Source organism: Poecilia latipinna, unplaced genomic scaffold, assembly GCF_001443285.1.
Source record: "Poecilia latipinna isolate Pla-1442-1.1 unplaced genomic scaffold, P_latipinna-1.0 Scaffold2035, whole genome shotgun sequence".
Taxonomy (NCBI): Eukaryota; Metazoa; Chordata; class Actinopteri; order Cyprinodontiformes; family Poeciliidae; genus Poecilia; species Poecilia latipinna.
Window position 1 is genome coordinate 85,403 of NW_015114651.1, and position 12,604 is coordinate 98,006.

The window sequence follows — 12,604 nt, forward strand, 5'->3', positions numbered from 1 at the left end:
AAACAGGATTTCACTCATATTTTAAAACAAACACAAAATGACATTGGATTTGATGTTTGAAACTACTGTCGCTGTCTGATTTTTGCAGTTAATGTGGACAGGGTTACTGTTTCTAAACATCAAACTATGTGATTTCCTTTGACAACGTAGTCTTGACTTGATTCTATGAGAGAGAGAGAGAGAGAAAGAGAGAGAGAGAGATCGAGATCGCGATCGCGATCGATCGATCGATCAAGTAAATATTCGGTCAAATTGCTCTTTGACCAATTCAGCATTTCCAATGATTGTATAAACTGAGATCTTTTGATAAAATCTTCAACATTTCTGGGTACGGAAAACCAAAACTTCAAATAGCAGCCAGAATGAACAGCCAACATACCGTCATAGAAAAATACAATTTCCTNTCCATTATAATGGATACAAGAGTGAATGATTAATAGAGCAATTCTGGAACACATACACACCTATGTTAGCAGTAATGGCATCAAGTTCGGTGATGAAATCTGGTAGGCTTTGCAGTTGTTCCTGTAGGTGTGTCAGAGCAGCTTTTCTCCTCTCCCAGTGTGCCGACAGCATCACTATGTCTCCATCCACAGACTAAAAAAAATAAAGAAGGATTAAAGATCAGAGGTTTCATTTCTAATCATAAATGCAAAACAGGGCCTGAAATATGCAAACGCCACTTTCTGCGAAAAGGTAAAAGTTAGACGTACCAGTTTTATTTATTCATTTTTTTTACAACAGACTAACAAATAAATTATATCAAGATGTGAAGCACTCAATGTAATTTCTGTAAACATCTAAATACTGTTGTGATGCCCGTGTGAAATGCTGCGTGATGAATGCATTGGGGTTGATGAAAGATGTTGTCAATGGGAGGATTGGGGGGGAACCAGTTTCAGAAAACAACAAAATCTTCTGGCCCATGATGACTGGCTTATCAGCCGATTTTGACTCTCTATAGCGTTGCTCTTGGATCTATGTGTTAAACTGGGTCAGAGCCACCTTAACCAATCCATCCCTGTCCAATTACAGGTGTTAAACACTCTGGGGCTCCTGGCAATCAGCTCCTACAAGGCAAATTAGCAGACGGGTGTTTGAATGGGTTAAAACAAATGGTTAACTCTCTACAACCAGTTTGAGGAACAACATAATTCTACAAAGTTCTCCATAGGTGTGGGATATCACAGAGAGTGCTGTGCCTGCCGTCCTGGATGGCATTATTAGCATGGCCAGTCCAAACATCAGATTTTACCACAACTACAGCTCAGGCAACAGAGAAATGCTCATCACCATTCATAACATCCGTTTGATGACTTCTATTCTCATCAAACAGATGTCTGAGGTTTGTGTCAGGGGTAATATCAGAGAAAGATTTAATTAAAGTGTCACACTTCCTACAGACTTTTGAAACTAAAACTCTGAATTTGAAAGACTATTGATTAAATCGGTGTTTCTCCACCCTGGTCCTCACCGCCCCCCTGCTCTGCATGTTTTAGATGTGTCTCTGTTCCAGAACAGCTGATTCAAATGATTGCATGACCATCAAGTCCTGCAGAAGCCTGTTAATCACCCAGAGATACAATTCAGGTGTGGCAGAAGGGAAACACCTAAAACATGCAGGACAGGGTTGAGAAACACTGATATAGAAGGTTCCCTGCTTTAATACTCCTGATTCAGCTAATGGCAGTTCAGCAAACACCTGTTAATCAGCCGTCAAGGACAAGCAAGGACACCCCTGAAAAAAACAAAACAAAAAACAGTCCGTACCTCTGCTATCTGGGTACAGGCTTTGGTTCTTTTATGGAGCAGAAACCAACTCTTCTCAAACCTAAAGAAAGATAAGAACCGTTTCTTTCCATCCAAACATTCTGGGTCTGCTTTACAGAGACCAACCAAATCAAGGTCCCAATGGGTCAGAACGCTTTCACCCAGACAATCAGATCAGTGCAAAATAAACAGCCCAGTGAACACATTGTGCATGTCAGAGAGGGACAACCAGGGAATTACAGAAGCATAGAATCTCTACTGACCTGTTCAAAATGTCAAGTCCAGCACCTAAAAATGGAAAACCTTCTTCCAACCTGAAAGAAAGACTGACAATGTTTTAGTGAGAAGTTTAGTGACTTCTCACTAGGGAGCTACTAGGTGCTGCATCCAACACACACTTCAACACACAAGGTAGGCTGGTAGAAATGGTGTTGCAAATCATAGTCATACCTCATGGAAGTTTGTAGTTATGAATCACTACTTAAAATTTGTGTGTAAGTACACAAATTCAGAGGTAAGTGACAAATTCTCCAGTTACATTTATGTATTCTAGGGAATATTTAGTTTTAACCAACAATTGTGACACAAGATCTACTTTTTAGCCCTAAAATGCATTTTTGTGTACTTTGAATGTCTGAGTGCAAAAAATTTAAATTTATTCTCTCCCAGTGCTGCATAGATATCTTTATATTTTCTTTGGGTTACATTTTTCAGTCTGTTAATTTTGCTATATTTGCTGTAATGTTTTTCTTGTCTATGATGTCATTGTATTTGCTGTGGAACTGCTAAACAAGGTCATGACTAATCAGTTTTGTGCCAACTTTTTTCTTCATGGCAATTTTGTAGTCCAAGGTCAGTCATGCTGAAGTTACAAGTAGTCAAGTCAAAATGTTCAGTTTTAGCCTGTATTAATACTCAAGATTCCATACATCGTCCAACAAGTTCCTGTTTGAAATGTCGGCTTAAGTTATATTTTTCTCAAGAATGTCTCCACGTCTGTGGGGAAAGTCAGTTTTTGGAGCATTTAAGGATGAGTGCTTCAGCAACCTCTGCCAGTATCAAGAGTGATTTTCCGTCTTCGTCTGACTCCGGGTCAGTTCCTCCTCTATGGAAATGAGGGAAACGGCAAAGCTCTAAATATCGGTAAAATGACAACAAAGATTATTTTAGACATTCATTTTGTGTGTTGATAATTACATCCTAGCCATTGGTTTGATACTGTACTGCATGTTCTGGATATAATTATTTGGTTTTGTTTTTACTGTTTTTGTCTTGGGGAACACAGAACCCAAATCCATTCAGTAACGTTCTTGACGCTTGCATTAGTGAAGTCCTTGATTATGTGAAGCTATGTTTACTTCATTTATTTTGTAGTAGCATTAATATTTTAAAAGATATTTGATATCAGTATAACTATCAAATGATATTTGATTGCAGTTTAGCTAAACTACACTCCATAATGCAGGTAGTTAGTATGGATGGAGAGAGTGAAACCATTGAGATGCTTTTATTTGAATGTGTGGTTCTTCATTCTCCTGTTCTGAGTCAGACTCCGGTTCCAACATGTAAGGTTGGATGGGTTAGTCTTCTGTTCTTAACATCTTCAATAAGCTTTAGAATAAATAGTTTCTCTGCCAGTAGATAATCATATCACTGCCATCAACCTACAAATATGGCTGAGCAGGATGTAGAGGAATGAGACCTGGAGGGGTCGGGGCATGAAATGTCTCATTCACATGAAAAAGAAAAATGCAACAAAACAAGTTGCTCCAAAACACTTCAGAACAGGGGCAACAGCATCAAGGAATTCGGACCAAAGCATTGCAGTTCTATTTTACAGACCATAAGTGAATGATTTACATGTTAAAATAAAGCATGATATGTCCACTTTAAGAAAAATGGCTTTATACTTGTATAGTGCTTTATCAAGTCCAGACGACCCCAACGTGCTTCACACACACACTCCCATAATGATGGTGGCTACCTACTGCCCTAGTGCAGTCTGACAGAAGCGAGGCTGCCATGAACCGGCCCCACCGGGCCCTCTGACCCCCATCAGTAAAGTAATATAACTTCTTAATATGCAATTATTTTTCCCAACAGATGAACTGAAACTAACGAGAGGATTGTTCTGTTTTATTCTGTGTGAGATTGTGCAACTGCAAAAAAGATTTTATTATTAAATATTTTCATTAATACAAGTTGAGGGGACAATTTGTGAAGATCACAAAACTGGACCAGTAATATTATGCATATATAATGCAGTGTGTTTGTGGCATACACACAAACACAAATCCACAGATTACATGTCACCTGGATTTCCTCTTGATTTTGGTCTCTTTTGACATGTCTCCCAGGGTCTTGAAACTGAAACAGAGTGAGATGCAGAACAGCAGTACAGCGTCATGTAGTATTCTGCAAAAGTAGAACTTGGGTAAATTCAGGGAGGGTTTTTGATGCTGAGAAAAGATTAAAAACATTTTCTAGACCGGTCAACAACAACAAAAAAAACAATCGAGCCTAAAAGTTACACTCTGAAATACCCTCTTACAAACCAATGTTAATCTGTGCTTTCTACTTTGTTTCACTAAAATATTACATATTTAATGTACTGCTGAGCAGGTAAAAGAAAACAACTGACAACAGTTTTCAGCAACAAACGGTCCCCTGTAAACTTTCTAAATGCAAAATGTCCTGATGCCACACAACTCCAGCCTTCAGTTACAATCTAAAATGTTTGTAAAAACGAGATATAAAAGAAACTCCCTAATCTCTAAAAATAGGATGACAAATTAAGACTCAGCTTTGTTAAATCGCATGGGAATAAACCCCGGGACTTCGGTAGCAAGGTTCTTTGGAGAGACGGAATTAAAGTAAAAATGTACCATAATGCACCAGGGTTTCAGCCGCTAGACTCCATACTATACTCATACAGGGTTGGTGGTGACGTCATTTTATGTTCATACGCGTCACATGACCGTCAGCTGAGACCAATAACTACAGACTGCGATCAAAACACGGGTGTCTAGCAGATTAGGTCACCAAAAAGAAATCCAACTATCAGTTTAATGCTGACAGTGCACCACAAGCACATGATAATAGCACATCTGCTACTTAAACTACTATAGTATAACTGCAGCTGTTTCTACATTATCTAGGATATCCAAAACATCATGTTGTGGTCCATGACAAAAAAAAAAGAGCGACAAACCTGGTTGAGAAGTCCTGTTGGACCATGTGAAGTCTTTCTCTAAAATTTTCAAACATTTCTACCGAATTTTAGGGTCAGATTTGTTCCTGTGCGGAAGCTCCACCAAGCTGTGAACCTTCTTCTTCTCCGTTTAGCTCCTCTCTGTAACCTACAAACCAGGGAGGGACGCTTCTGCCATCTAGTGGAACAATGCTAAAACAAGCTCTGCTGCTGCCTTGTGTACTTCTCTGGAATCACTGTCGTTCATGTATTTATAGGTAAAAAGTGCAATTAGTTAAATGAACAAAATGAAACAAAAATAAAGATTACATAACAAGAGGCCCCCACATTTTTTTTTTGTTTTTGTTTATAGAAATAGAACAAATGTGGGGCCCTATCAAATACAAAATTAATCATATTCCATTTTTAAAACTTGTTTTTAGCAGTAAAAATTAAATGTTGCATTTCTTTAACTAGTATTAGCAGCTCAGGAAGGAGGTGGAGGAGATTGATATTTTCACAGATTGTCTGTCTCATAACAAACTGTCATGACATAGTCACATCTTTAACAAATATAGAGAAAACATATTTTTTTATTAAAGTTATATACTGCAACTTGAATAAAATGCAACAACATAGCATTTTTTGAGAAGTCTTGATTGCTTTACTAATATTTTGCATGTTGTCTGTGATTGTTGCTCGTGGAAAGAGACATTTCAGTATCAAACTAATTTAAAAAAAATTAAGCAATTGATTTGCATACAGCATGCAGATTGTTGCATGTAAAATTCACTAGCAATAAATATTGTCCTAGTATCAAAGAAAGCAAGGCAGCTGTAAGCCTTTAATTTGATGCATTTTATGGGTCAAATAGGCTTAAGAAATTCTAACAGTATGGGGCCCAATCTATTTTTTTTGTCACGGGGCCCAAGATTGCTGGCGGTGCCTCTGTTTTGACCCATTGGTCTTCAACCCAACTGAAATTTGATTTTACTTAATTGGTATTGATTTTATCTGTTTAAAATAATTGTGTTTTGAATCCATCATAATGGAGTATAGGGAATGCAGCGTTATGTGTTTTACGGAGACATGGCTGCAGGATTGTATCCAACGTCTCTCTGCCAGGCTTCCTGACTGTACTGTACTATCATTTCTGCCAGGCCTTTACAATGCCCAAGTCTGAGTATCAAATTTTCTCTGCACTCATTTATAGATTATTTATAGATTAACATATTTGCAAGGCTTATTTGTTATTTATTTATATTAAGTCATATTGAATTACCTACATCTCTCTTAGGTGCCTGTATCTACATTATAAACTTTATATTTTATGGTTCTTATGGTTATATTCTATTAATAATATTTAAGACATTGGATGGACAGCTTGTCAACTAATAATCAATTATCCCTTGGGGATCATTAAGGTATATTCTATTCTACATGAGCAGACAGAGATTTAAAGATCAGCAGGAAAAGAAGGGAGGTGGATTAGCAGTTTGTCATCTAGGACATGTTACTGTGAAGTGTCGTATCTGCAGTCCAGACACTCAACTCTTTGCAGTGAACTTCAGACCATATTATTTACCAATGTTATTTTGGCAGTTGTTTACATTCCACCCTCAGCTGATAATGCTGATGATGCATGCGATGTCATCAGTTCTGTTGTTGCTAAGATACAGACACAACACCCCAATGCATGCCTCACACTCTTTAACACTGCCAATGTTTCACCAGTTCATCAGCTGCTCCAGAAAACAAGATTTTGGATTTGTTTTATGCTAATATCAAGGATACATCTCCAAACCAAGACCTCACAATCTTCTTTATCTCTGCTCTAAACATGAACCCCTTAAGAGACCTGCTTGGAAGGTGACTACAAGGTTGTTTTGAAGCAATTGATTGGAAAATCTCAGCTCAGGTTCTGTGAATAGTTATAATTTTTATACAGATTTTATAGTTAAACTTAAAACACGAAGCAAATATCAATGGAACATTCAAAATATTTTGAAGGGGTGATGAAGAATTTACTACCACAGGGAAACCTTGTGAAGTGCTCAAGCAATACACAAAACAGATAAAATCAAGAATTACTGAAAATTAAGAATCAAACATCCCGATTCGTATGTTCAAAGTATTATTTTATCCCACCGGAGCTACGACAGTCAGGTGAGGATTTTACCATTACTCCTCTGTGGGTAATGATAAAAACTAAGAGATAACCAAAAGCAGATTACAAACTAATCCGCACAGACCATCTATTTCCAGCCTTTTCATCACCAATACCAGATATCTCGCCAACAAGCTAGATGAGCTGAAGTAGGTTAAATAGCTGCGTTATGATCATCACTGAGACATTGCAGGTGAAAAATTAGTGTACCATGTTAAATGTTAACATACTTGAGTATATTTCAAGCATAATTAGAATTAGTATACTTAAAGTGTGACTTTTTTGACCTACTAATTTAGCGCTTAGTGTATTTAAGTAGTACCTAAGCAGTATTTAAGCACTATTTAAAGTGTACTAAGCATACTTCAATGTACTTTTTTGGGACAAACTTAAGTAGTTTAAGTGTACCTTAAGTGTACTGTTTTTAATGTACTAAAAATGTGCTTGATAAGTATATTATGAGTGTACTATTTTAGTGATTGAATTAGATTTAACATATATTTAGAATGTATTTTAAGTGTAATGGAAAAACATATTTAATATATTAGTAATTAGTAATGTGATTACAGTATGCTACAAATACACTTTTGGTTTATTATAATTGCTAATGAAGTACACTTTTTAGTTACTTAATGTCTTATTATTCTGCTTTGAGACTGACTGATGTTGGCATTAACTATGAAGCTGTTTTAAGTGTGGACTTAAAGAATATGTTTAAATATACTTGAGCAAGTGTATATTTACACTTGGGCAAATATATATTTTGTTCACTTAAAGTATACTTTTATTTAATATATTAAAAGTGTATTTTGGTACAATTATGCTTAAGTGTGTTTAAAGTTATAATTTTGAAATTGGTACAAGTATGTCGTTAGTATACTTCGTATATATTTATAGGTAGTACACTTAATACTTAGTATACTTAAAATGTACTTTCACAAATGTAAGTATGTTTGAAATATACTAAAGTATACTTTTTTCACCTGGGTATACTTTAGTATATTTCAAACATACTTACATTTGTGAAAGTACATTTTAAGTATACTAAGTATTAAGTGTACTACCTATAAATATATCTGAAGTATACTAAAACTACGCTTGTACCAATTTCAAAATTATAACTTTAAACATAATTTTACCAAAATACACTTTTAAGAAATATATTAAATAAAAGCATACTTTAGGTGAACAAAATGTGTATTTGCCAAAGTGTAAATATACACTTACTCAAGTGTATATTTAAAAGATATTTAAAATATCTGTCAAAGATATTTTGTGTATATTTTAAAACATAGGATCTAGAAAAATATATTTTTTTAGAATTCACTTAATGCTACTTTAAATGATTAATTTTACTGTGTTTTAAATTACATCTCAGTGTAAATTTTAGGCTAATAAAGTATGCCTTTTTTTATTGCCTTTATTTACTTGGGTGAACCCCGTTGAGATCCAGATCTCATTCTCAAGAGGGACCTGGGCAGAAGTCTGCAACACGCAGCAACCTGATTACAAAATAAAACTAATTAATACATATGCAGAAGTATGGAAGCCCGTTTCTGCCACTCTGTTAAAAAATAAAATAAATTATCTCATTATAAAGAGATACTATCATTATGATAGTTTATATCATTGTTACGACTGGCTCAAGGTCATAACAAAAACGGGAGACCATGCAGGTGTTAAAGTGTAGAAAAATGAATATTTATTAACAAAAACAACAATGGATTGTGGATATCAGTATCAGTGGTGTAATGCAAATGTTTGGATGTGTTGTATGAGTCCATATGGAAGTGTTGAAGTGCCAAAACAAACACAAACTCAAAAGTGCAAAAAGGAGGGGAGCTGAGGCCTGGCAACAAACACCACTAGCATCAAGCGGCAGAGTGGACGCTGAAGGCCACCCAGAAGACGGAGACAGCCAGGTTCACATACTCTGCGCTCCCAATCAACCTGATCAGCAGCACCTGTAAAGGGGAGGAGCACAAAGACAGACAACAAGACCTGCAACCCAGCCTACAAGGCCCAGGGCCGTAACAATCATTATAATGATAGTATTATTATAATGATAATACTATCATATTTTGAGATACTATCTCATTATAATTAGATAATTATTTTCTAAATAATGACACTTTAATGTAAAGTTGGCACTTTTAATGGACTTTTAGTGCAACTTTTAGAGCAACGTTGCATTAAAAGTGTCACTATTTACCCAATGACACTTCATGACATCAGTCATAGACATTCATAAAGACTCCTTTATGTCATGTTTATGACAGTGTCATGTCAGTCTTATGCACACCCCTTCAAATAAAGTGTTATCTATGAAATTAATAATCTTTATGTAAGACTCCATCAAAAGACCAGTGATGGGCTTGGGGGAATAGTTTCTCTAAATCATTCAGGTCCACAAAACATCTAACAAGTCAGATATTATTTCAGTATGTCCTGGATAAACACTTTGTGAATGTAAAACTAAATTGCATGAGTTAGTTAAAATTTGTTTCTATGGTATACTTAAAAACACTAATATATTTTAGTTTCCTTCAATCTATTTCTATGGTCAATTTATTAATTTCTATGTATTTAATCTTATTATTGCAAAAGAGTAGTGTCTAGTTCAAAACATAACTGAATAGTGTAAACATTTTCAGGTTCTCCGTTTTCTTAGAGTTACTTGTTCAGGGAAACTGTTGGTATATGAACAGGAGTGTTACATGTACAAGCAAAGTTTTAATCATGTTATTACTAACAGATAACCATTTGTGACAGTTTTCCTAAAAATATACTATTGTTTACAGTTATTAATTTGATAAGAATTCAAATGCTGTCATTACTCTTGACATATATATTTCAGTGTTTTTCACTATTATTGGCAATCAGTTTATTTACAGTGCAACAGCAAATCATAAACAGACTGTACACTTTATTCAGAATGTATTTATTTTTGCATTCTGCCAACAAAGAACAATCCATTATTTTGACATTCCCACAAATGAATCACAAGTGCTTAACCCTCTTAAGACCATAATTGTAACTGGGCCGCCTGGTATTTTTCTGATTTTATGGCTGTAAAATTCTCAAAAAATGTGCAATGAGTCTGAATTTTTGCTCTTTTTTCCAGAACAACCTCAGCTTTCAGTATTTGATAGTTATTTAATATTTCTGTCTATTAAAAATTGAGAATAAACAGTTTAAAGAGAAAAAAAAATCAGAATTGAAATTTTCAGGTTTATTACTGAACAAAAACTTTCTGATGACAGGGGCAAACAATTTCAGATGAACAATTTCAACTTTCAACTGTATTACATAAATGCAGAGAAAACTGTGAAGCCTGGCCTCCAATTTACAAGTTTTTATGCCTGTTTTTTTTTATCAAATTATTTCAGGCGTTTTCATTTCTTGTGGTAGGCTCTAAAGCAGTTCCTCTCCAGCTGCAGACAGAATCCCACTCTGGATCCATCCATACTTTATCTATCACACTTCAGGTTGAGAGGGTCCTGGAACCCATCTCCAGTGGTCAAGAGCAAGAGGCAGGAGACACACTGGACAGGTCACTGGACAGGTCACCAATCCCTCACTTGGTTGATTTGTTGTTGTTGTTTTCACAATTCATCTTTTGGCAGAGAAAAAAAGTGTTGGTGATTTTTATTTTTTTCCTTTTTGCCAAAATCACTTTAGGTAAAAATATTACTTAAGACATTATTTTTGGAAGACCACGATTTTATTTTCAGCATAATAAATAATTATTGCACAAATTATGCAGGAATCAAGATGGAGCTAACAGTTAGCCAATAGCTGTGCAGCATTCATATGACTAACGTTAGCTTGTACAAATATTTTACATAAGCTGGTTATATGTCTCTTATGTTCACTGCCTTCAGACATCAGTCTTCTGGGACCCTTTATCAGTTTGGTGGATTTTCTTTTAGACATTTCCATAATTTTATGTGCGATTTCAACTCGTCCTCTGCCGTTTTCTCTCTCTCTCGCACCGCTACCCACGTTGGGCGCCACCTTGTTGTTGCGCAACACCTCCCCCCCCTTCTCTCTCTCTCTCTACTTCCCCTTGTCAGAGGAGGGAGATGTGCTACCAGCTCTCCGTCTAACGGGTGAATTGAGTTTCCTAAATCTGCCGAGATTTACCCTACCCAGAACTGAAGTAAACTCTGTTTAAGCTGGGTGCGAGAAAGACTAGCCTGGTTTCTGATGACCTCCATCCAGATGTCCCTCCTTTTTCACTCTGTGAATTAGCCAGATAGAGCAGCCCAGAATCAGCTAGTTTCACAGAGCACACCTGTTAACGGTCGCTCTTTCTCTTTATTACAACTTGCACTTGTTATTGAACCAGGTTTGTTTTAGTGGCGCGGGCGAGTCCCTAGGGTGTTGTTTTAGTTTTGGCTAAAAGCAACCTATAAAACATTTTCCACTTTTCCCTCCTAGAGTCAAACTTCATAGCTATTTTACAATCATCAAAGAACTTTAAGGTGACTCATTAATTGAATGTCCACAACATCTTTTAGATTTTCTTAATGCTAATTATTTTATTAGTAAGGGAATTTTTAAAGGGTCAGTACAGCTTAAATCAGTAGCAGAAATAATCAAATAAGTAAAATCAATAATCTAGCCTATCTTTCTTTCCCTAATGCTGACACTGTGAACTAAAAAAGGAAAACTTTGAGAGAGACGAACGGAGTCTGGCATTTTGAACCCCAGAACCGGCCTGATGATGAAAAGGTGTTGCAGCAGCAGGAGGCTCCCAGTACAGAAAGAGTACTGACTTAGAGCGGCAGGTCTCGGGCCTCAGGGTGACTTCCTCATGCGCGTAGCGGTCCTCAACTTCTTGTCTTGTAGCTCCTTTCTCCTTGTCTCATGATCTTTCTGGTCCATTGAGATGCAGACGAGCTGGTCTCATGGAAGGAACACACCAGTTCTTCATCTTTGCCTTTGTCTTCATCTTCATCTTTATCCTCATCTTTGCCTTGGTCTTTGGGGTTTCGAACCCAACTGGTGAGAGAAATGCAATTTGAAGCCACATGTTGCGGGGCTAACGGGTTGGTCCCCATGTGCAGAACAGTCTTCGGCTCTGTGGCTCCGGCTCTTCTTCAGCTGCAGAGTTCTTTGTCCATCTCAATCTTGGCTCGAAGCTGCCTGAAGGATCCAACCCAAAAATTCCTCTTTTGCACTCACCTTATAAAGAGTTTATCCACCCTTATGGTGCATTTGCATTGGCTAGCTTTGTTGCTATGCCTGTCTCATTGGCCGACTACTTGGACCGATGATCTCATATCCATCACCGTTTTGGAGACATGATGTCTGTTCTAATAACCCAAGGTTGCTCAACAGTCCTCTTGCGTCTAACCTTTTCTTAGGAAAGTTACAGTTCAACAATAAGGCCTTGGTCACCTCTGCTCTCCTATCAGTTCCTCTTTCCCCCTCACCTTTCACCTACCATCTACCTCCAACACATCATCAGT

General features: G+C 36.7%; 1 protein-coding gene across 2 annotated transcripts; it reads right to left on the minus strand.

Moving 5' to 3' along the window:
- Positions 1-399: 399 nt before the first annotated feature.
- On the minus strand, positions 400-5,167 carry LOC106935852 (dysbindin-A-like). 2 transcript variants are annotated; one of them, XM_015016550.1, is made up of 5 exons: positions 4,982-5,167; positions 4,084-4,137; positions 2,034-2,096; positions 1,771-1,831; positions 400-597 (listed from the first exon to the last, which is right to left on the minus strand). In XM_015016550.1, exons 1-5 carry the CDS (start codon positions 5,035-5,037, stop codon positions 409-411), a joined length of 423 nt encoding a protein of 140 aa, XP_014872036.1. In that variant the 5' UTR covers positions 5,038-5,167; the 3' UTR covers positions 400-408. The 2 variants fall into 2 exon arrangements, with proteins under 2 accessions (XP_014872036.1, XP_014872037.1); XM_015016551.1 differs by having other exon boundaries at positions 2,034-2,084; positions 4,982-5,161.
- Positions 5,168-12,604: the final 7,437 nt, after the last annotated feature.

Coding starts and splice junctions, on each gene's coding strand:
- LOC106935852 (XM_015016550.1), bottom strand. CDS start 5,037: ATGTTTGAAAATTTTAGAGAAAGACTTCACATGGTCCAACAGGACTTC. Junction 4,138..4,981: donor CAACAGGACTTCTCAACCAG/GTTTGTCGCTCT, acceptor ACTCTGTTTCAG/TTTCAAGACCCTGGGAGACA. Junction 2,097..4,083: donor AAAATCAAGAGGAAATCCAG/GTGACATGTAAT, acceptor AAACATTGTCAG/TCTTTCTTTCAGGTTGGAAG.